General features: G+C 44.7%; 1 protein-coding gene across 3 annotated transcripts; it reads right to left on the bottom strand.

The window, feature by feature from the left end:
- Positions 1-2,811: 2,811 nt before the first annotated feature.
- LOC124673995 (probable potassium transporter 9) lies at positions 2,812-8,612 on the bottom strand. 3 transcript variants are annotated; one of them, XM_047210040.1, is made up of 8 exons: positions 8,523-8,612; positions 7,173-7,263; positions 6,586-7,072; positions 6,425-6,478; positions 4,834-5,094; positions 4,700-4,752; positions 4,477-4,600; positions 2,812-4,332 (listed from the first exon to the last, which is right to left on the bottom strand). In XM_047210040.1, the coding sequence occupies exons 2-8, from the start codon at positions 7,185-7,187 to the stop codon at positions 2,933-2,935; spliced, it is 2,394 nt and encodes a 797-aa protein (XP_047065996.1). In that variant the 5' UTR covers positions 7,188-7,263; positions 8,523-8,612; the 3' UTR covers positions 2,812-2,932. The 3 variants fall into 3 exon arrangements, with proteins under 3 accessions (XP_047065996.1, XP_047065995.1, XP_047065994.1); XM_047210039.1 differs by having other exon boundaries at positions 7,173-7,266; positions 8,523-8,595; XM_047210038.1 differs by lacking the exon at positions 8,523-8,612 and adding an exon at positions 7,489-7,699 and having other exon boundaries at positions 7,173-7,266.
- Between the last annotated feature and the right edge of the window lie 16,346 nt (positions 8,613-24,958).

Genomic DNA, 24,958 nt, shown 5'->3' with positions numbered 1-24,958 from the left:
GGTTGTCATCTACGTGTGGGAGAAGGCCAAGCAGGCCCGCGGGAGGTGGCATCACCAATGAGGAGGAACGAAATGTTGGCAAGGCCAAGCGCACGTCCATCCTCTCGGAGATGGCGAGGCGCGGGTTCATCACCATTACTATTCCGATGACGAGTCAGATCTCTCCAACGAGGACAGTGAGGAGGAGGAGAATCGTGGTCGCCGGTCGCAGCCCACAAGGCCTGGTGATAGTAGTCTAAATCCGGGCTAGATTAACCTAGGTTTAGGAACTTTTAGTTCCCAAAATCTTGTATTAACTATGATGAACTCCGATGAATTGCTTAATCGGAATTGCTTAATCTTGTTTGAATTTCTTTCGCCAGCATCATGTGTTGTTGTTCGAGAATGGGGCATCTGTTCGATCGCTCTTGTCCATCGCACACAGGTGTCAGTGTGTGCTATACGTGAGGCCGAAGAAAAGGAAGGGGTCAACCATGGGGTGGCTGTGCATCCCCCGAAACCACGCTCTTGAGCACAATCTGCTCATGCGGGATTATTTCACCTAGGTACGCACATATCCGTCCCATCTCTTTCACCGTCGGTACCGAATGCGACAATCTTTCTGCAACAAGATCGTCGCTGCATGCGAGAACAATACGTGCTACTTCAAGCACAAGAGGAATGCGTCCGGGCTCATGGGATTTAGTGCATACCAAAAAATATTCCCCGTCATGCACATCTTCGCCTACGGCATTTCGGCAGACTACCGATGAGTATCTTCGCATAGGCAAAGATATGACGATGGGATCTGTCCTTCATTTTTGCAAGGTTATGAAGCGTGTGCGACATATCTTCGAGCTCCCAATAAAGAAGATAATGTTAGATTAATGGTGGAGAACGAACAACGAGGTTGACCGAGTATGCTAGGCAGCATAGATTGTATGCAGGACATGAAAAAATTGTCCAAAAATTTAGCAAGGCTTGTACTGTGACTGGAGCAAAGAACCAACAATCATTCTTGAGGCAGTTGCATCACGGCACATTTTATTTATTTTCCCGGTTCTCTATATGTCTTCTTGCCCAGCTAGCTAAGGGTGATGCCCTGGCTTGCAACTACACCGTCAACGGGAGGGAGTACACAATGGGGTACTACCTTGCCAATGGTATATACCCAGATTGGGTGACATTTGTGAAAACCATCAGGAAGACAGGAAACAAAGCTGAAGCTGAGTTTGGAAAAGCACAAGAGGCAACTCGAAAAGACATTAAGTGGGGTTTCGGTGTTTTGCAAGCTAGATTTGCAATAATCCGAGGACCAGCCCGATTTTGGGATATGGATACACTCAACGATATTATGACCACTTGTGTGATTCTACGCAATATGATCATCCAGGATGAGATGGGTTTGAACTTATCACTCGGGTTGAACCTTCTAGAAATCTGGATACTATTCAGCCTTTTCTTGAAACTTACACGCTGATTGAGAATGATAAGTGAGCGCTTCAGGAAGATCTTGTTCGCCACCATTGGCAGAGGCACGACAACTAGGACTTGTTTGTATTTTTAACCATTTGTTATTTGTTTAGTTGTTGTTGTATCATTTGATTCATAGTCTCAAAACATTTGTTCTAACTCGTATTATCTGTATTCTATGACAATAAACATTTGTTGTAATAATTCAGATTATTGTTGTATTTTATGAAACATTTGTTGTATCAATTGATTGATTGTGATATTTCCAAAACCCTATGTTGCGGTTTTGTTTGCGGGCTGAAAAACGGCCGTGTTTGACACGTGTGGACTTCGCGGTTGTTTTCAGCCCGCAAACGTAAACCAGAAACACAGTGTTTATGCAAATCATCCGATAATTCTCAAATGTAGCAATATAATCACGCAAAATAGATTGTTAAATTTACTCAATCATACATGAAACACCAAAAGAAGATCGAACATCACATCATCAAGAGAGGAAAGTGACCGGTGCATTGACATGGCCGCCACCACTCGCCGTAGCATCATCACCTCCGGCATTCATCATGGCAGCGCGTGCAGCGTCCCTCCTTCGCGCCAAGATCTGCATCTTCATAAGCTTCCACCACTCAAGACTGGCCTCATCCATGTCAGCCGGGTTCATCATCATAGTCGCATTCTCCACCGCGATGAGCTCCGCCATGGCCCGGTTCTCCTTGGCGAATGCTCCCCTCTCCTCGATGTCGGCCTTACGCTTTGCATCCTCCCGGAGCGTGATCCATTTTGCCTCCTTCTCCTTGTTCTTCATCTCCTTCTTTGGCTCCAAAGTTTTCATCACCAACAATTCTTTGGATTTGACCACCGGCTGCACGCCGTCTTGATGCTATCCCATCGGTCTTGGAGTGAACGGTAGGAGCAGGTCGGAGTAGAAGAGAGAGGCAACATCAATTGGAAGAACTTGTCCTCGATGTGTTGCCAATACCTCTTACCGGTTTGATCGGTGCCGGCCGCGGTGGGTGGAGTCGATCCGTGCAGCGCAGCCTGGCCTGCGAGCAGCGACGGGTTGACGGCGTCCATCTCGGTGCGAGCGCGTCGCTGCGGTGGCCGGAGAGGGGTGGAGCCGACGGAATCGGGGGTGGTTTGTGGGGCGGAAGCGGGAAAGGGAGGAGCCTCGCCAGCCTGGGAACTTAGGGTTTCCGCGGCATGAAACTGGATGGCCCGATTTTTTTTTTTGGTATGGGGTCTGATGCTGTGTCTAAACCAGCCCTTTTTTCCACCCAAAACCCAAAAATGGCTGTTATTATACGGATGGGGTTCGATGCGGGGTCTGCTAGATGCTAGAGATGCTCTAATCGGCGGATAGGATCTCAATATTTGCTTGGGCTTTCCATCTTAAGACTGGGCTTCCCAGAAAAACACTCACGATTTACACCACAATGTCAAGTCAAAGAGAGTCACACCACACGAACAATACTATCACGTGTCATAGCACGTAGACCATGCCGACCTCGAGCAGCGACGCCGGCGGCACGCGCAGCACCACGTCCGGGCCGCGGCAGTTCCGGCGCAGGAAGTTGTACCCGTACCCGATGGCCAGCCTCCTGATCAGCGACGACCCGGGCTTGGCCTTCACGTGCGAGTGCCCCATGATGAACGCCGTGCCGGACTCCCTCGCCTCGCACAGCTCGTGCAGCTCCTCCAGCACCCGCTTGTCCTCCACGTCGGGGCTCGTCTCCTCCACCAAGAACCTCACCCTCTTCTTCACCACCCGCGGCGGCGCCGCCACGAGCTCTACCGTCCCGCCGCCCGTCGTCGTCCCCGGGCTTTCCACGCGTATCTCCACGGACGACGCGCCGTCGTGGGAGTCGTCGTACTCGTAGCTGATGCGGCGCCGGAGCGGGTTGCTCCCGACGACCGTCAGCGCGTTCTCGGACGAGCTCCGGCGCTCCCGCAGCGGGTCATAGTCGACGTCGCTCCCCGCTGCTCCGTCTCCGGCGTCGTCGCTGCTCCGGAACAGCGCGTCCAGCCTGATGAACGTGGCGAGGCTCTCCACCAGCTCCGTCTCGAAGGAGTCCACGTCCTGGTGCACGTCCCGGTACCCGTACCGCACGATGCACCGGTACGACCGGTGCCCCGGCGGGCCGACGCGGCCGACGAGGTACCGCTCGGCGGGGAGCACCCGCGGCACCTGCACGGACTTGACGCACACGAAGACGAGCACGCGGTGGAACGCCGGGAGGTTGGTCACGAAGCGGGAGAAGTTGGCGGGCACGCCGGTGGTGAGGTCCGTGTACACCAGCCCGATCCCGGGGACGCGCACCATGCCGAGCTTGTCGCTCAGCGCCAGGAGCCACTCCATGGTCACCTTGTTGTTCAGGTCGTACTCGTACTTCTTGATGGTGGTGTGGTGCCACACGAACATCACCGTCAAAAGGATGAGCGCCAGGAGGAGCGGCACCCACGCCCCGTCCAGGAACTTGATCAGCGACGCTGAGAAGTAGAACGCCTCGATGGAGCCGAAGAAGACGAGGAAGGCCAGCGCTAGCGCCGGCGGACGGTGCCAGCACAGCACCATCACCAGCGACATCAGGCACGTCGTCACCAGCATCACGGTGATCACCGCCAGCCCCGACGCGTTCCCCATGTGCTTCGTGTCGCGGAACCCGACGGTGACGGCTATGCAGAGGATCATGAGCAGCCAGTTGATCTCCGGGATGTAGATCTGGCCATGGATCTTTTCGGAGGTATGCACGACCTTTACTCGCGGGAAGCAGCTGAGCGACTGGCTCTGGTTGATGATGGAGAATGTCCCGCTGATGATCGCTTGGCTTCCGACCACCGAAGCCAGGATCGCCAGCACCAGCACAGGCCACCTCACGATCTCTGCATTTTTTACTGTCAGTATCTGACTAACTGAAAGTGTAAATGCAGAGCAGCACAGGTTTTTGACAGATACTGTACGTCTGTACTTTGCTACTGTAAGAATCACCAGCTAGTAATAGCATTAGTATACTTCGTTAGATGTACCTGGAACAGAGACGTAGAATCCAATCTGGTAGCTTGAATCGAAGTCATGGTGCTGGGTTAAGAAGGCAGCTTGGCCCATGTATCCCAGGATCAATGCAGGATACACTAAAGAAGTAAAAGCAAGCTGCAGAGAACAAGTAGCATTGTTAAGATTTGCATAGACAGCTTGATGAACCGAACACAAATTATAAAGAACTGAGATTAAAATGATGTGCTCAATTACCTGGATTGAGCTGTAGGAGAAGTGGCCAAGATCTGCAAACATTGCTTCAGACCCTGCAACTCAAAACATGTCAGACTGATGGAAATTCCCCTGTGTAGTTTTGCCAATTACTTCTGAAGTGTGCTGAACTTTACCTGTCATGCAAAGAAGAATCCCTCCCAGGGACATCCAACCAGACTTCTTGGTCTTCTTCAAGAATTTGAGCATGAATACGGGATTAAGTGCCTGGTAAACCTGAGGGTTCCAGCGGAAGATGTTGTACAAGCCCAGCGTGCTCATGCAGATCAGCCAGGCTAGAATGATCGGAGCAAAGAGAAAACCAACGCGATGGGTACCGTAATGCTGGAGAGCGAACAGGAACAGTAGTATGGCGCAGGTTATCGGAATGACAGCATCTGCATGAAGCGAAGAAGAGGAAATTGAGCAAGAAGAATGTCATGGTAAACATGTGACAGAAAGCTAATGTAGCTTTATGGTTAACACTAGTATAATCCCATTCACCAGTTTTGTCATTCTCTCTTTCAGATTCAGTTTATGAAAGAAATTCAGACATGCAAGTCATCATGCCAATAGTCTTGCTAGAGAGCTGTTAGCTACTTAACTGGGAGCATTAGGGTCAGGTAAAACTGTAATAGTAGTAATACCAATTCAGCAGCCTGTTCCGTTCTATTCTACAAAATCAGATATAAGCCGGTTTATCAAACTATTTTAGTTTGATAAAACGACTTATATTATCGAACAGAGTGATATTATTCTTACCAGCACAGAGCTGCCTAAATCATGTCAATTTTGCTAAGCTATTGGTTATAAAGCAGTGCATGAATTAGGACCTGTCTTTGATGAATTTTTTTTTTTGTAGGAAATTGGAAGGACTGAAATTCTATTGGAAAATACCTACATTTAGAATAAAAGCAGGATTTCTTTGAAATCCTATGGAATGGAGCAACAAGTAGGATCTCCTTTTCATTTAGAAGAGCAAGAATTGACCGGTTAATAAGAAAAACTATCCGAAAACCGTACATCAGCGAAGGCCGCACACCAGCCCAGCCCATTGATCCGTCACCCAAGTGACCAAATCCTACACCCTACCACACCACTCCGGTTTCGGGAGCCCCCTGGCTACCACAGTAGTCCCTAAGCGCGCACCTCCATTGGAGTTTTGAAGGAAACAGAACATTTAGTCCTAACTCATGTTTTATTCTCTTTGTGTCTTGAATTCATAGTTTTTTCCTATGCGGTATCAAAATAGTAGTATTTTGGAAAGTTGATGTTTTTGCTTTGAAATTTAGTTACATGAGCCAACAATTCCAGCGGTTTTGCTATTCTAAACTGGTCCTTAGCAGCCACAAGAAAGTGTTTCTTTTGATCAAATTTTTAGCATTCACTTCATAGATACTAGCATACATGAGCGCACAATTCTAACGGTTTTCCTAGTATTCATATATTTTATCTGCGCGGTATCAAAATAGTAGTATTTTGGAAAGTTGATGTGTTTTTGCTTTGAAATTTAGCTACATGAGGCCCAGAGTTCCAGCGGTTTTCCAATTGTTTGGTTATTTTCCTGTGTTCTGGACTTCATTCCGAACAGGGCCTTAGCAGCCACAAGCAAGTTCTTCTTCTGATCAAAATTTCAGTATTCACTTCATAGATACTACCAGCATACAGAGACAAGGCCTAGGAAATACTGAAATTAAAAAAAAATACAGTTGAGAGCTTCAGACTTACACTCATGCTGACTCTTGGACAGGGAGAGCTCAAGCCCTGACACAGCCGAAAACACTGCACCGCAAGAGGCAAAATCAGCAGCAGTGAGTAACTGTTCTTTACTCTCTGGATAACCAACTGAATAAACAGAGCATGTGGCCAAGTCTGAAGATATGAATTACCAGATATGGCTGGAGTGAGGACGCCGTCGCCGATGATCATGCATGTCCCGATCATGACCATGACGAGCAGCGCGGTCTTGAGGCTCCTGTGCATCTCGAGCCAGTCCTTGAGGCGTGACCTGTGGCCGGCGGCGGCCTCCGGCGGGTGCTCGAGCCTGTAGGTGGAGAGCTCCTCGTCGGCGACCTGGCGGTTGGGGAGCAGGCTGACGTTGGCGTGCCTGCAGATGAGGGAGTAGAGCGCGAAGGTGCCGCCCTCGCCGTTGTCGTCGGCGCGGAGCACGATGGAGACGTACTTGAGGAGCGGGATGAGGGTGAGCGTCCAGAAGACGAAGGAGAGGACGCCGAGGATCTCCTCGTTGGTGTCGGAGTGGGTGATGTCGTCGGCGAAGGTGCTCTTGTACACGTACAGCGGCGAGATGCTCAGGTCGCCGTACACCACGCCCAGGCTCTGGTACGCCAGCAGCATCGTCGTCCGCCATGACTCCCGCTGCAGCCAACATACATCAGTTACTTGGGCATTCGCTCTCAATTGAGCTAGCTAGCTGATTCCTAAGAACATGTATTGAGTTTAAGCAAGAAATGCTCACCTTTCCGGGCTCCATGACGCTCCAAAACTCAGGATTCTCGTCGAAGAAATAGGTAGCTAGGCTCTGTCGATCATAGCACTACGCCTTCCTCCTGCTGGCTCCAAGAAACACATCGGCGCAAAACAAGACTGTTAAAAAAGATTGATCCAACCAAGAACAAGGTTGCCTCGCGAGAAGCTAAGAGCTGGCAATGCGAGGATACTATATTACTCGAAGTGGTACTATGGAATCAGACGATATATAAAGCATATGAACGGAAGAAGGGGAAAAGCGCCAAGAGATCATTGAAACAGGGGAAGGAGAAGAATTGGCATACATATCCGAGGAAAACATGGTGGAGCCACAGCATATTATCACCGATTGGAGAGAGAGTAGAAGCGTGTCACGTGTGGTGGGGAGAGGCACACCTACAAACTCCACTACTTTTTTTCTCGACAAAAACAAACTCCACTAGCTACTCGTGGTCACTCCTCTCAAAAAAACTGAAGAGATATCCAATTCGTTCAGATAAAATCATGGGATATAAAATCCATGGATGGGGAGGAAGCTTTTGGGCAGGGTATCAATATAATTGAGAACGTGGAGATGCACCGAGGCCGGTGAGGAGTGAGGACAGGAGGAGGCGGCCGGCCGTGTGGTGTGGTGTGGGGCCGAGAACAAAAGCATGTGAGCTCACATTCTCACGGCACTCTGCCGACTCGACTCCTCCTCCCGGCAACTTTAGCTTTCAGAGATACTGTCGTCTGCGTGCGTTAATGGTGGGACTCAGGGGCATCTAGCTATCATCGCTAGTGATTTCTGCCTAAAAATCTAGCCTTTTCGCTTTGACGCAAAGCGATGCAAAGGATTGGTGATGCCTAGCTAAAATATGAGTCTCTTCTAGACATGAGATATCTTGAGAGTTTGGCAGGGAGACTGATTGGTCCGAAATTGGTCGAGCAGGCGGATGATAACTGATCTACACCAACTCTACGTCCCTACCAACTATGAATGGATGAAAGCAAGAGACTTGCTCGATTTCCATACTGCTTCCTCCCCATCAGAATATCAGATCGACTTTTTTGTTCAAAAATAAATAAACAATCGACTTCATCGCTGCTAGCTCCTGCATGCCTAGTGTCTAACCTCGTGTGTGTGAGCTGGGGATCGAGAAAGCAGAAGAATCTTGACATTCTTCCAATTAATGCAGGGAGATGCCGATACAGATCTATCCAATAATTTCTTTATAATCGTGCAGGGAGATGCAGGGAGAATCAAGATCATGATCTTTTCTTTTTCTTGCAAGAATGGAGCAAGTACCAACAGCACGACACCCAAACAGATATTGAGGATGAGAATTTCTCGGCTGACCTTCTGTCGCGAATGCAGAACCGCCGGGAGAGCTCGTAACAGTGGAACTTCTTCTCGCCACCTGGAGACAGATGTCGTGCGCCACTGAAATAATCTCGAATAAAATAGCAGGACGGCCCCTGATCGATCATGTGACGCAAACAGAAAGCGGTTGACGGCCGGCCGGCCTAGTGCCACCGCGCGACAACGCCCGAGGTTTTGTGGTAGAGAAATGGCGGAGTAGCGAGCTCTGGTTCTTCACAGGCTGTCTGTCTATCTATCTCGTGGATCTCGCGGCGTGAGCGTCAGCGGAAGATAGGAGCGAATCGTATCCGCCACTCCGTCAAGTAATTACTGCCAAAAAAATACTGCATGGTACTACGCTAAATGACAGCGGCGTCCGTTTCTTCCTAAGAATTAATGGATTTTGGGTCTATCCAAATGTGACGTTACGTTGCCGTCGTCGCCCCTCTCCTTCGTCGCATCAATGGCGACGCCCCGCTGCCGCTGCCGCCGCCTCGCTCGCCCTCGGCGCCATCGACTCGACGTGCCGTGTGCGTGGCGCGATCAGCGTGGGTTCCGGCCGGCTCTTGTGGTGGGCCACTGAGAAGAACGTCGGGTTCGTGGAGGAAAAGTAAAACGTTCTTCCAGTCGCCCAGAAGTCACCAGGTTTTCCTTCCGAGATGCGGTGCCCGGCCGTCACGATGATTGGCATCGCGCGCAGTCAAACTTCGGTGGAACATCTCCAAAACCTAGACTTGCATGCATGCACGACGATCATCGGAATCAGAATTTGCTTTTGGTGCTGGATTTCCAGGTAGCTGCTGCTTGCTTCTTTTTTTTTTTTGCGAAACAAAGTATAGACGTAGACGTTCACATATACGCATATACACTCACCCTACAAATGCACACACACCCTACCCCTATGAGCACCTTCGAGAGACTGCGTCCAAAAACTTTATCTGACACGGGTTTTAAGATTAACGAAGTCACCACTGGCGCTTCGACGCGAACGTCACCTCCACTGAAGAATATTACTCATTTAATGAGACACCAAAGTGTCAAACCTTGGGTTTAAACTCTAGTGGGCTGGGCCTGCCACTGCCCACCTAACCACCCAACTACAGGTTGGTTCTCGAATTCGTTCTTGTCCAGTGTGCACCAATGTCATGTCTCTGTAAGGGCATCTCCACCGTCCGACATCTAAATAATTCTGGGTCATCTGAAATAGTCTGTATGGATTGATGGACCAGCACATTTCAATTGTACGATTCAAACGTACCGACCAGCGGCAACAACCACGGTAATCAAAGCTATCGCTGACCAGTGTCGCCACCGCCTCAGCTTCTGCGGCTGCATTGATGTTGATGGAGCTGGGATGATGCACGTGCATTGATGGCCAGGGCTACTTAAACCGACCTCACGCGGTCGAGCCTCAAGTCGTTGTGTCACCGGAACTCCAACAGCATCCATACAAACCAGGGCGCAACATGCGCTACGTGCCCTTGCACGAGTGCCAACGACGGTGGGGGCAGGTCGACCCTTGCCGCCGTCACAATGTTTCTCTGCCGCACGGATGGCATCTCAACAAGGCAGGTTCCCCGTGTCGCCATGGCGTATCTCTGCATGCAACAAACCAAGTTCTATAAGAACTCACCCTCGAAGAACGAAAGTGTTATCGAGATTAAATCTCATGGATGCACACATACGGCTCAAAGACGACCTCCGTTCCCTCGATGCAGTGAAGCAGTGTTAGTAGAAGATCCATCGGGAAATTCCAGCAACACGATGGCATGGTGATGGTGGAGAATCACTTGGGCATGGCTTCGCCAAGGCGGAGCCCGAAGGGTGCAGCAACAACAAAGGTAGTGGTGTAGTGGAGTGGGAGCCCCCTCCGTTCTATATATATATATATATATATATATATATAGAGAGAGAGAGAGGGGGGTGTGCAGCCCCGCCACCTCTTCCACTTTCATGAGTGGAGCCTCTAGTCATGCTCTCTTTAATGGGTGGACCATCCACTAAAAATCCCAAAGGTTTTTTTTCCTTTAAATGAATGATACATTTTAAATTATTTTATTTAATATTTTTCAATTCCACTAAGTAACAAACATTAACATATAAATCCTTGAACTATTTCAATATCACCCAAAATTATTTCGGTGCTTCCCAAAACAATTCTTCCTGAAACACTTCCGGTGCTTTCCAAAATATTCTCCTATATTGTGTATCTTCTCAAAAGCGTCAACGAACGTTAAGTTTGTCACCATACGATTCGTGAATAATGTGGACATGATTGAGCCACCTTGTTTTAGTGAGAAACTCGTTTGATTGACATGTGGATGATTAGTAGTTGATATAAACCTTGTGAGTGAGAGTGGAATAGCCAGGTGGATCACAAGAGTGTGAGAGTGACTTTAATGAGACCTTAATACACCTAGGAAAGGAATTCCTTAAACAAGAATCCTTAGTCTTGAGTTTAGTAAACCCTAGGAAAATCCCCTTAATAAACCTCAACTATGGTTAGGATAAAATCCCTTCCAAATCATGTGAAATCATATCTATCCCTATACCCTCATCCATCCAATCTATCTGCTTATAGCAAAACCACGATAGTACTATAAATTCTTTATAAGTATCTTAAACTCAATTTTGAGTGATATCAGATCATATAAATTGGTCCTCAACAAAAGGACATCCATATGAGATTTCTCTCCACAACAAGAACCCTAGTTGTTATTCTGCATCTCATGCGATCTATCGATGCAAAAACATTTCCCAAGTTGTCTGAACTAAAGAAATGAAAATACAGAGAACCTATGGAAATTTGTAAGGTTCAAAATATTCATTTCAACTGGGATTCTATTTGGAGGATTACAATATATATTTTATTTCTATCCTATTTGTAATGTTATTTCTAAAACCATATTCCAAATAGAAGGATGTGATTCTTTTCAAAAGCATCTAAGCTAGTATCCAAGTCCATTGGATAGTTGATGTTAAAAATAATCATTTAGAACCAAAATACATGATAGAGACTGAAAACATGATCTTCATAAAACAAACATGGTTTTCATAAATCTAAGAAAGCCTACATATACATAGGATCCCGTGATCCACGGCTATAGATAGTGCATAAGACACCCTCTTAGTTGAGCTTGATGAGTACGCATGTACTCAATGTACCTTCTTATCCCTTTCTAGACCCTAGAGGAGACAGAACAACCATACAAACTACAATAGGACGACGAGGAGGACCACTGCGAGGAGCGAACGTCTTGCACCAGGAGAAAAGTAGTTGACAACTCAATTTAGATATAGTTAAGACTGAGATAAAATATTAGAGGGGACCGATCACCAAACCTTAGACTAGTCACAATAGGAAGTATCATAGACTAGTATCATACATATGATACAAATTTATGATAAAACACATATAATGCATAGTATTATGAATTAGAATCATAGTTCTATCATATTTAATGTTTTGTAGAATCTCAATGCAAATGTGTGTACATGATGTGTTTGCCACTAAAATTTCTAGTTTTACGTGCTATGATACAGTATCTACCTATGATACTAGTCTCACATCTCTCCTTATTAATTGATGTGCCACATAAGATTTTTGCCTACATGACATGCATGATACTACCTATGATACTCCATTGTGGCTAGTCTTAGAACCTATACGTAGAGTATTGCATGGCAACAATCATAAGTCCTGAGTGCTCGAAGTAGGTCTTGTCATGGTGTAATTGACGAGTTGCTTCTTCTGGATTTTGGTTTGATTAGGCTCTTACCTGGCAAGTTCATTGCTCTATGGAGGTTTGGGAGATCTATTTTAGAGGATCTTTTGCGATGAAATACTATAGTCAAACACCTTTTGGACATGTTATGTTCATATAGCCACTCCGTTGGGTGTAATATTCCGTGAAGGTTATGCTAATGACTTGTACACTATAAAACCAAATCAAATGTGCAAGGAGTATGCATGTACATATGACACGGCCTCATGAACACATTTTCTCATTAGATGGTGCACGAGTATAATCTATGGTCATTGCAAACAAATAGAACCAAATAGAACATCAAGTAGGTTCAAGTCAAGAACTACATGCTTTATACTTACATTGGAGACACAAATCGCAGAAATGGTGCTAGTGAGCCAAGTAGGATGCACAATTAATGATAGATAAGATTTGGATGTTTGGTTTATCAATCATGTGACAGAAAATTATTCAGCGCATGTGTTAAATGATGATTAGGTAATATGGGCTAAGCATCGAATTATTATTTGTTCCTTAAGGGTGTGTCGGTGTGTTGATTCACTTTTATTTACAAGTCTTACTTCTACCCTCCTAAAAATATAATTTTACGAAAGGTTATTCTAAAATTTTAACACTCAGCATGATGAGGTAGTCCTAAATCATTAGTTTGGGCGAAACTTCAATCACTTTGACAAGTTCTATCCAAAAAAAAAAAATTCCTGAATTTTACACGCATGAATGCAATGTACGCATCTATTTTGCTTTTATATGTAACCTATAATTCTGGAATGCTACAGCTGTCAGCGACAGCATGCCTCTGAAACCCTATTCGATGAGATCCTACACCAGAAGGTGGGCAATAAGTTTTTTCGGGAGTGTTTTGGCACAACTGTTTGTTGTTCGGGTCCTTCATCTCTGGTTTACCTCCTCTTCGCCGACTTATTGTTCCTCGCCGATCTCTATGGATTTGGCGACCCCAACAACCACACGGGTGACCTCAACAACGAAACTGGTGTCGCAACCTTACCGGTCATGATGTAGTTGCTCATCCTCCCTTATGTTGCACTAGTTCGTCTTCCTTATGTAGAGCTGGTAGATATACTAAATACTATGCATTTGGTTAAGTCAGCTAGTTCTTGCGCGGCGTTGTTTTTGGTAACTAAACTCACTCGGAAATTGTCTCATTATGCTCTCTACTTAAGTTGTTGATAAATTCGATCAGGATTATGGATTGTATTATATAAGATTTTTTCCTATAGACTTGGGTTTATCGAATCCACGGGAAGATTTCTTTTGCTATAAGATCACTCGAACAAGATTTCTAGTTTTTGCGTAACTCTTGTCTTACCGGATCTGTGGTTTTCTTGCATTGACGATGTTGGAAATAGGCCTAGGCTTAAGGCTTCACCTGCAATTGAGCGTTAGTAGATGTGATTTAAAAGATAAAATTAAGCTCACATGTAACAATATATATCAAGGTAAAGATGCAACATAATGTGAGCGATGCATCCTAACGAGGACTATAATACCGGAGGCCGTGGTTTTTACGGATCAATTATATACCCCCAAGTTCCAACGCAACACGTGGACTCATGGTATCTATCTATCTATTATATACTAAAAGGATTTAATAGAGACGCCACGTTAATCCACATCATCTAAATTAATTTTGATAGTTAGATCTAACGTAACATATTTGACACTATTTACATTAACATGGTCACGTTGCACCTCCGAAATTAAGGATATAGCTGGAATCGTGGTGGACTTACTAATTACGCAGTCCATTTAAAATACGTATGGGATACTTCACAAGTCAAATGAAAAACGTAGTTGTGTGCCTTCGAAATACCAAACATCTACGTGACTAACACTTCGTTGGATCGTGAGAGCCGCAATCAGAGATTTTTTTGTTGTTGCCTGGAACGTGATACTTCCAGCCAACCAATTTTCCGTACGTGGTGGCTAGATATGACTCTAGAATTTTTTTTGTAAATAATCAGTACACACTCTCTCTATTACTCCTACGTTCATGATACCAAATTATTTTCCTACGTTCTTTATTTTCCTACGTTCTTTATTTAGTTATAAAGTTGAATTTTGTGAAGTTTGATCAAAGATGTAGCAATAAATATCGACATTCATGATACCAAATATATACAATATGATAATATATTATATCGTGATTCTAATAGTAATGATTTTATATTGTAGATATTGATATTATTTCCTATATATTTGTTCAAATGTTATAAAGTTTGATTTTGACTCAAATCAAGAAAAAAGTATAATTATAAACGTAGTGAGTACGTTGTTTCTACAACTGGTACACATAAATAATAACTTTTTTTACTACCACTAGACCAACATACTAAAAAACGCCTTCGAAAATTTGGAGTCGTGGAATTTTAATGGTTAGGTTGTAAGTCTAGAATTATTTTATAAATTGTAAATAATCACTACATACATTCTTTGTTTTTTTTACTTACCCTACGTTTTGTATTTTATCAAAGTCAAATTTTGTAAATTTTAATAAAAAAGTAGCATTAAATGTCGATATCCATAATAACAAATATTTATAATATATAAATACATTTTATGAAGATTTTAATAATAATGATTTTACATTTTAAATGTTGATATTTTCCCTATATATTTGTTCAAACTTTATAATGTTTTATTTTGACTAAAATTCAGAACATAGGGCAATTGTGAATGTACGGAGTACGCTGGTTCTATAGTTGGGTACATATAATGAAAATTTTATTTAACTACCATCTGACCAATACACTAACAAAATGCTAGAGGTTGTTCAGAGTCGTGAAATTTTAAAATAAATGAAGTCACAACATTAATCACACTATGTATGTTGTTTTGATGATGATTTTGTGACGATTCTAACAATAAGTACTTATTTTATGATTTAGATGTTGACATTTTTTGTTATTCATTAGGTCAAATTTTAGAAAGTTTGGTTTGATTAAAACTCGGAATGGAGGGTAATGGATAATGGAGGGAGTACGTTGTTCCTACAACTGAGCACACATAAAATGAAAATATTATTATTTGAATTCAATTAGATCAAAACACTAACAAAATGTCCACAAGAGTTCAGAGTCGTGGAGTTTTAAAATTATTGAAGTCATGACATTAGTCGCATACATTGTACATTATTTTGATGATTGAGTACACATAATTGAAGTTTTTTCGACTGCTATCGGACCAACACTCCCACAAAACACATGAGGGGTTTCCGAGTTCGGAGTCATGGAGTTTAAAGATTAGTGAAATCACAACATCAATAGCCCTAGGAATAAGAACGTCCCTCACACTTAAAAAAACGACAAAATGATACACACAATGCTAAATCAACACATATTCTCTTGAGGATGCAAAAGTCCCTCCACTAGAGGATACTCCGACTTATTGAGACACAGAACATCAATCCTTCAAATTTGATGAAGATACAACATTACTCGGCATAAAATATTTTTTTCTTAATTATCCACATAGACTGGGTAAAGTCACCACAGGTTCCTGCTTAATATGTTTTATATTAGTATCCACACAATACGTCAACACTACTTTTTAATCAGAAGACCTAAAGACAGTACACTTAATTCATATGAATTATTTTGGTAGATTTTTCTTGCTTTGTATGGTAGACGTATCTGACTATTGTGTGTGTCTTTCTATAATTCAACAAAATAAAAATAAGAGCACATGTCATTCAAATTTGATAGTAAAATTCACGATTAATTTAGATTCTCGAACTATGCTTTCCAAGACGCATAGTCATTTTGCATAAGAAAAAAATGCAAAAATAACAATTGACGCATAAGAGTGTGGAAAATTAGAGTCATACTTCTCTAAATTTCACTATTGACGCATAAGAGTGTGGAAAATTAGAGTCATACTTCTCTAAATTTCACTATTGACGCAATCTTTAACATATATTGATATAACAAAAATAATGGCCAAATTTTCACCTCGCGCATGTTTCTAAAACATTGCACATTGTGACATATAGTGAGTAAATGATAGGAAGAAACATCGTAACAACATAATTCTTAATACTCAAATGTGACCTACCTATATATGAAGGAGGATAAACCGTTTTATCCTAATTCAAATATTTTCAAATCAAAGATAACTATCCTTGCACACTGATCTAACATCATGTAGAACTATAATTAAGTTTTCAAATCGAATATCTTTCGTAGGTGTTTTAACATATGACATGATAATCATTTGCCCAAAAAAAATTATATTGCCAAAGATTTCACTCACATACGTGATATTTTCTTACCTTGATATTTATGATAATTGAAGAACAATTTTGTTTATGGTTACATAATAGGAAATAATATGATATCAGCGAAACCATATTTTATTTTCTTGAACACTTTCAACCAACTACACATGATGCCCTCGCATTTGCGAGGGCCACTGTGCTAGTTAATATAAATAATATAATAGCCTTATGTATGATGACATCACTGTTATTCCCTAGAAGATAATCACACTCCATGAATGCGGTCACTTGAGCATGTCATCAAATCATGCAAATAACTCTACTCAAACCTTAATTTCTTTTACCGATCTCTTTGATATGGGTACCTGTTAAACCTTCAAAATCGAGATAAAAAGATCGAAGACTAGAAATGAATCTCTACTCACATATTGCATAATATCCCATAAGTAATTCAGACGCACATAACGTTGCGAGGCTAGGCCTCAACCCATAGACCAAGAGAACTACACGCATGGTTAGATCAATATATAATAAATCTCAAAGAGAGATGAATGATGATAAATCTTACAATACCACCAATTACAAATGAATAAAGATTAGAACATAGAGGGAGAGATGATGGAGATGATGATGATGATGCGGTGAAGGCACCATGTGCCTTGACCCCTTGTATCCACCACTCATTTCGCATCCAACGGACATCACAGCGTCTAACTCCAAAACAGCACACAACCAGCGCGGACAGCCTCCCCTAGATCAGCACTGTCCTGTGTGCGCGTTATTGGTGAAAGTGAGACTCGTGGCATCTATCGTGCGGACTGCCGATTTGTGCCTAATCTTTTTTTAGGATTCATCCTATTTTCCGGGAAGCAAGCCACGGTTGATATGAGGGCATGTACAATGGGGTGACGTCAGCCTTCTCTTAGATGTGCCACGTCGGATTTTTGCTTAGTTGGAGGAGAGAGAATGAAAGAAGAGAAGGTTGTCTTCCCTTAGCTAAGAGATCATCTCTTAGAAAATAAGGGAAGGCTATTTTCTCTATTGTACGACATATCTTCTCTTAGCAACATAATTTCCTACCAAATTTAATTAATTATCATTAATTGCTAGGGAAGGCTATAAGAGATAATGCATTGTAGGACTTCTACTTATTGTCTTCCCTAGATGATGTGGCGGGATAAGGGAAGGCGTGCTTTCTTTAGCATTGTACATGCCCTGATGCCTGCAGGATCTCACATTTGGTAGACCGGTCTTCACGGTTTGGCAGGGAGCTGGATTGGTCCGAATTGGCAAACTCGGAGCAATCATGAATGAAAAGCAACGGACTTGCTCTCCTGCTTCCCCTCTGCGAGATCCACTATTTTTTTTTTATCGTCGTGCAGGAACGGAAGAATAATAAGTTATAAACAGATTGGAAGCCAGTTGCTGACTGACCTTGTGTAGCATTCGACAAGCAGGGGATGGATGGATGGCGGAAGAATCAGTGAAGGATCAGAGTGCTGCTTAGAATATAATCTTTGACACGTACACCTCGTCAGTCGTCATCACATGTTGTGTCATATTGGGTCCAGCTTTGGTCCCTCCTTTCGCCGGAGGACAGCAGGATACTATGACTACTGGGTGCACACGGCTCCTGATGCTCGCTTAGGATATCTTCTGCTAGGCTGGTTGGCGGCATACTAGGAGGCTTTTTTGACGAGTCTTCTTTTTTATTACATGTTTCTTTTCTTTGATTGATTTTTATATCAATCAATGGTGATGCTTAAGATGTAAACTATATTTTCTTAAACGTATTATTAATAAAAGAATGTGTGCATCATCACGATGCAGAAGCCGAGTATATCCCCATTTCGGAAAAAAAATTTCACATGTTGTGTCAATGTCATAATCTCCGATCCTGAATAAAATACACACCTCGTGATCATCTGATGCAACAGAGGGCGTGGCGACGGGAGGATCGATCGATCATCAGACGGCCGGCCGGCCACACCACGCAAGCGTATATTTTCTTTTAGTTCCAAAAAAAGTAAAGAAATGGCGTGACGGGTACCGAGAGCACATGGGCTAGCTGCTGTGTTTGCTATCTCCTCGTGGATCTCGCAACCTACGCGTCACCCATATACACCACGTACCACGCACATGGATGAGCGAAACAGATCGAACGGGATAATGCAGTCCGTTCCTTGCAAAGAACGAAAATTGAACGCCGTTCTTATTTTGGTCCCAGCGGCGGCGGTGGACATGGCACGTTACGTTGCTGTCGGCGGCCGCATCAGTCGCAACGCCGTGGTGCATCGTGGGCGGCGGCGACGTACACTGCCGGCCGGTATTCCGGCTGCTTTCGCCGCGGAAGGTGAGTCGCTGACAGGAACATCCATCGGTGTCACCGGGAGAACAATAATCTCCGAGTCGCTTGCGGACAAGTCGCCCGGGTTTCCCGAGCTACTACGGTGGCCCGTGACGCCGACGGGACGAAGGTTGGATGATTGACACAACGTGCAGGTCTCACTCACACGCGCGCGTGCTGGAACAGTGGAACCGAACCCGAACAGACTGCCTCAAGCTACTCCAGAAGATGATCTCTCCGGTCTCCGGAACTGCAGCTAGGAAGAGCTACTGAACGGACGGCTCCAAATGCACCGAAGCCTTGCTTGTCTGATGTCACGGTGTCCGCTGCTCTGTCACGTGTGCACACTTTATCTCCAACTGGGCGATGCATTTCAGACGCCTAAAAGTGGTCGCGAGCGTCTGTTTGCGTCGTTCCGTGGACATATTTTATCCGCGCGTTCATTTGCGTCTGGGTGTGCTTCTAACGGCCGACCATTTTTTGTTTTGCAAATATATTAAAAATATTTAAAAAGCATAAAAACTACTACCACTAGTAGAAAAAAGGTCTTCCATCCCAACCCATTAGTTCCCAAATATTTTGATCCGGGACTAATGGGGTCTTTAGTCCCGGAACCGGGACTAAAAGGTATCCTTCCAACCGAGACTAAAGGGCTATGGTGGGATGCGGCCGACGTAGGCCTCTTTAGTTCCGGTTGGTGTTACCAACCGGGACTAAATGGTACCCTTTTGTTCCGGTTGGTATTCCGAACCGGGACTAAAGGTTTTTTCTGGTTTTTACTCCCCACACACCCTTCACTCCCCCCGTGGATCGCCTTTTTTGTTTTGTAAAATACAATAGAAAATGATAGAAAATTCAAAAAATAAAATCTTTTCAGATTCTTGTATGATATGAAACCTACTATTCGGTGAAATTAAGAAATTCGAATTTTCTCTTTTTCTGCAAAAAAAAAGGTTTGAAAAATGGTAAAACCGCATTAACTTTTGCATACGACGTCGGGAAAAAACGTATAATATACCAAAATCATCGTCGCCAAATAGTTCTGGTCAAATCAAAAACTTCCCATGGTTGTAGTTTCGTCAATCTTATCTATTCTAACTTGAAAACCTCTTTTTAACGGCAACTGCAAATACGAGAGTGACACCAACAGTGATATCACCCATATGGGGACCAATTTTTTAACAAAATTATGAAACAAATCTGAAACATATTAAAATATAACTAAAACATGAATATTTTTTTGTGAAACCAACTGCAGTGACGGGAGCAGTGATGTCATCATTTTCACTTTTTGTCACAATGTTTTCCATGTTCTTTTGTTTCATAAAAATTTCACTTGTGTTTCAATTATTACTTTTATATTAGATAAATGACAAAAGGCTCACCAATCTCAATGCGGGAGGTGGACGGCTGTTGCCGGTAAAATTGTTGTGTTCGTTGTTACTTGCGGTAAGTGTAAGAAAAGTTATACTACTATAGTGTCTACTCTCGTTCAACTCGTATTTATAAGATTCCCCGCAAAATAAGAACTCATTATAAGGTAAGCCACCTCAATTTGACTTGACCAAGAGTTTGAGTTGCAGAGTTTCCCATACTCCCTGATGAATGTATTGGGGATTCGGACGGATTCACGAATCAAGAGAGGACCTAAACGGACACCAACTCTTGAATTACAGTCGACGAATATCGTTTCCAAAAATAAACCGACTCCACGTACGTTTCGCACCTAATTACGGATCTTCCACCCAATCTATCCTTCTCCCGTCGATGGCCGCCGGTAACCTGGGCGGCAGGCCCTACGCCGCCGCAGGTAGAAGCGGCAACGTCCACTCTCCGACCCTGCCCGTCGGATTCCTCTGCGACGCCGAGGCCGCCCTCGCCGTCTTCCGCGGCACCCGCCGCGGCAGCCGACTAGACCGCAACACACGCCTCAAGACCCTCACGTTCTCCGTGGACAAAGACCTCTACCGCGCCGCCAAACCCTACTGGATGCTCAGGGACAACGTCGATCAGGCAGACGACGACGACAGGGTGTGCGGCCTCGCTCTCGCCCACCCTGCCACATCCGAGCTGGAGGAGCTCTGCCTCACCCGCAAAGAATGGTCGTGCGGTTTTGAGTACCGCCCACGCCTCGAGTTCCTCTCGTGCGGCGGCACGCTCCGGGTGCTGGAGCTCAAGCGCTGCAACCTCGATCCGCCGACGACGGCGGAGGCGCGGTGCAAGGTGATGGCTTTCCCTAGTCTCACGGATCTGCGGCTGGAAACATGCGTTGTCTCGGAGGGGTATCTCCAGGCCGTTGTCGACGCCGCAACGGCGCTCGCCAAGCTCGTGCTGGTCAACGTCAAGTACACGGCGGCGGAGAAGGCGGATTCCTCCGGGCGGTCCTCCGGCTCCGGGGACAAATCTTTTGGCCTGGGCTTCCGTCTCAGGTGCCCGACAGTCGCTGCCTTGGTGCTCGACACCAGGCGCAACGAGAAGCATGAGGCTTTGGGTAAGAACAGCGGCATCGAGCTCGACATGCCAAGCTTGCTCTCCCTCAACTACAGGGGATTCCCCGTCAAGCTCTCGCTGACGTCGCCAGTCCCGGAACTCACAGGAGTCGATCTTGACACCACTTACTACAATGGTGATTGCCGCGTCGAACACTATGCGCCCACAGCGAGCATGCTGACAAGCCTCTCAAGCACGAGGTCCTTGACGCTGCATATGCGCTGCATCAAGGAGATCGTCACTAGCCACACCATCCTGCCTACTTTCCCAAACCTCAACCTCCTCGAAATAAACGGGGAAAACGAGTACATGAACAGCGATACGCAGTTAGCAATGGCCAGGCTGCTTGGCTCTTGCCCGGCCATGTCCAAACTCCGGCTTATGTTGAACAATAAACCAGCTAATCGGTTCTGCCGGAAGTCGAAGAAGGATCCACCTGGAGGGTCCTTCAGCGTATCCATGGCTCGATTCAAAAGGCTCGCCTACGTGGCCCATGCTCAAGGTGGCAACGGCTCCGGAGTTTCTTGCGAGATCTCGGAGCCCGCCGCCTTGAGCAGCTGCACCTTCGGCTGCTTGCGCAAGGTGACGCTACAGTTTAAGGCCAATGAGCTCGACTGTTTCCCGGTCCAGCTCGCCAAGTTCGTGGCCGAGAACGCCATGGTTCTCAAGGAGATGCACGTCGATGATGGGGTACAGTTTTGGACAGACCACCTGTACAACAATCTTGCAAGATGGAGAGCGGATTCATTCCAGAGGAAAAACCTGCCGGACACAGGAGGGTTTAGGGTCTATAAATCTGCCAACGCCTAACTGACTGTGTGTTACATTCTGGTTATTATTATGTACACTGTTTGGCTAGATATATAGGAGATTTGTGCAATTAATCGACAAAAACAGGCGATAATAAATTGGCAAAAATTCAAGTTCCACATTCGTCACAGAAAAAGAAAGTTCACTTCCTCTTTAAACAAACATTATGGGCTTCTTTGATTCAAAATGTTTTACATAATATAAATTGTAGTTTCCGAAGATTTATTCTATGTGGGTTGTTTGATTTGTATGATTGAAACAACTTTTTCTAAAAACTCGTTTGCACTACTTTTCGGAGGAAAATTCTATGAAACAAAAGTCTTGAACCTCCTGGAGAGGATAAGTTGTTTTTCTGCCAAAAGCGATGGCATCTCTCTCGTTCACCAGCGATGCTGGGGTGGGAAAGCATGGGAAGCGATTATGTTAGACATTATATTATTACTCTATGCCATAAATAATGAATGTTTGCCCTTGGTCTATGTAGATCAGGGGCCCAATTAACCCGTGAAACACTCCATTTGTCTAAACAGACCAGACTAGTAGATAACAGGCCTTTTGTTCCGGGTGGTAAGGCCCTTTTGTCGCGGGCGGCCAGCCGCGACAAAAGAGGCGCAACAAAAGGGTCCACCTTTTGTCGCGGGTCACTTACGACCCGCGACATAAGGTCCACCACGTGGCAGCCGCGGGGCGCGCACGGCACAGGCCCTTTTGTCGCGGGCGGTATTACCACCCGCGACAAAAGGCCCTCTACGTGGCGCGCGCACAACGCTGCTGCTTTAGGGTTTGAGGGGTGCAGCACCCCTCCCCCCTTCACCGACCGCCTCGTTATTTCATTTTTTTCGTTCGAAAATAGAAGTTGCATATATTTGTACGCTACTAGAAGTTGTACACGTTCATTCAATATATATATATATATATATATATAGATCGATCAAACAAATATTGGAAGCAAAAGTCGATTCCCCTTACACATATTCGTAGATTCCCTACATATATACATTTAGCTCACGATCGACAAGCGGTACTAACGACCGTCTACTTGGAGGTAGAGCATCTATTTGGACTAAACAAGCCTTTGTTGTTTAGTACTTCTTTAATCAAAAGTCCCGCCAGTTCCTCCGCGATTCCTAGTGCGTGTTCCTTTGGTTGGAGTCTGCCCCGCATGAAGTCGACCTATATACGAAAATGAGATGAGTATGACTATATCAGTCTTGATAACGAAATATTGATGATAATAAATAAAGTTGTGAATGTTATTGCTTACGTCGAATTTATTATTGTTCTGCTTCTCGGTGGTTAACATGCGAATGGACTCGCAAACGTAGTATCCACATAGATTCGTCCCTTGTGGCTGCCGGGGCACGGTACAGGAGTAAATGTTAGCTTCTCTGCCCAGCTACCGTCCTTACGATGTCTCTTGAAAGCGGTCCAAGCCCTGCCAGTGCAAAAGAATGATTGAATGAGTGGATAATTAATTGATATCTCACGAATGATAAAGCGCGGCGATGAAGGAAATTACACTTGGAGCAACTTCTCGCAAGTCCCGGAACCCGTCCACGCCTCCACTCAGTGGGTCTTTTACTTCAACTATTCCCTTATCGAGGTTGAATGTCTAGTAGAATCCAAGTGGAAGCTGCACATGTTATGCATATACGTCAGGAATTACACTTAACATCGAGTAAGAAAAATTGAATGTGCATAAAGATCATTAAGACTCTCACTCGTAGTTGTAAGGAAACAATATTGAATCACAGAAATATTGCTCCCCCAAAAACCTTAGTAGGTTTCCCCCCGTTTCTTGGGCATTATACTTTACCGTTTGAACATGTACTTTATCTGGGTCAACAAACCCAATATTGATAATATTATTACTTTTGCATTCACTGATCTTCAGTCTGCATAAGAGAACACATAAGATATAATGAGTATATATATGCAATGAAAACGAACATGAACTGAATGAAAATGAACTTATATGTAGTTAACAACTTACAAGCAATAGCAACTCATGAGAGATTTGTCGAGGGCATCTAGATTGAATAACCGCCGCAGTTCATTCATCTCAATATGGATCTCCTCCTTTCGGTAGTAATATTCCCATGGTATACTCGCCACGATGAACCTTATGTTCTCCTTGCATGCATCAAGGTACCACCGATGCAAATTCCGCATATGTGTTGGCAGTTTATGCAGCTGCTCTCTGTGCCGACCAAGTCGGCCCCGTAGACAAATTTAGGAGCTATATCAGCGAGTGGGTAGTGCAAGCATCTGCTGCAGACAGCAATTCCTCCACGGTAACGTCACAGGCAGCCGCTAGCTTTGCAGCTTCTTCCATATCGAAACCACCCTGTTCCTGGTACAACTTGGGAACATTAAGCACTTTGAGTGCTGGGATCGATTGTTTGGGCTGAGCACCGAGGAGGGGAACTTCCTTTCTCTTTTTGCCTTTTGTCGTTGGCTTGGCCTTGAGGGGTGCACTTGTTGAAGTTGACTTATTCTCAGCTGCACTTCTAGCTGATGATTTGCTCGTGCCAGCAATGTCCTTCTCCTTAGCCTTTTCAGCCTTCTTTTGGTCAATTACCTTCGCAAGAGTGCGTGTATAGTCATCCTTCTTCTCGTGTAAGTCATACTGCGATGGTGTGTTCAGAAAACTAGTAGCATATGCTATTTGCTTCTCTCGTGTATGGCTCGGCGCAGGAGGTTTTGGCTTATGAAAAAAATCATAATTGATTTTCTTAACAATGGCATCATTTTCCTCCGGGGTACGATCGTAAGGACGGGGGGG

The sequence above is a fragment of the Lolium rigidum genome, chromosome 7, assembly GCF_022539505.1.
Source record: "Lolium rigidum isolate FL_2022 chromosome 7, APGP_CSIRO_Lrig_0.1, whole genome shotgun sequence".
NCBI lineage: Eukaryota > Viridiplantae > Streptophyta > Magnoliopsida > Poales > Poaceae > Lolium > Lolium rigidum.
This window is presented reverse-complemented; position numbering and strand designations above follow the sequence as displayed.

Bases quoted from the DNA above. Each gene is read 5' to 3' on its own strand.
- LOC124673995 (XM_047210040.1), bottom strand. The intron at 6,479-6,585 runs GTAATTCATATC...CTTGCGGTGCAG, and splicing joins CCTCACTCCAGCCATATCTG to TGTTTTCGGCTGTGTCAGGG. The intron at 5,095-6,424 runs GTAAGTCTGAAG...CGCTTCATGCAG, and splicing joins GTCCAAGAGTCAGCATGAGT to ATGCTGTCATTCCGATAACC.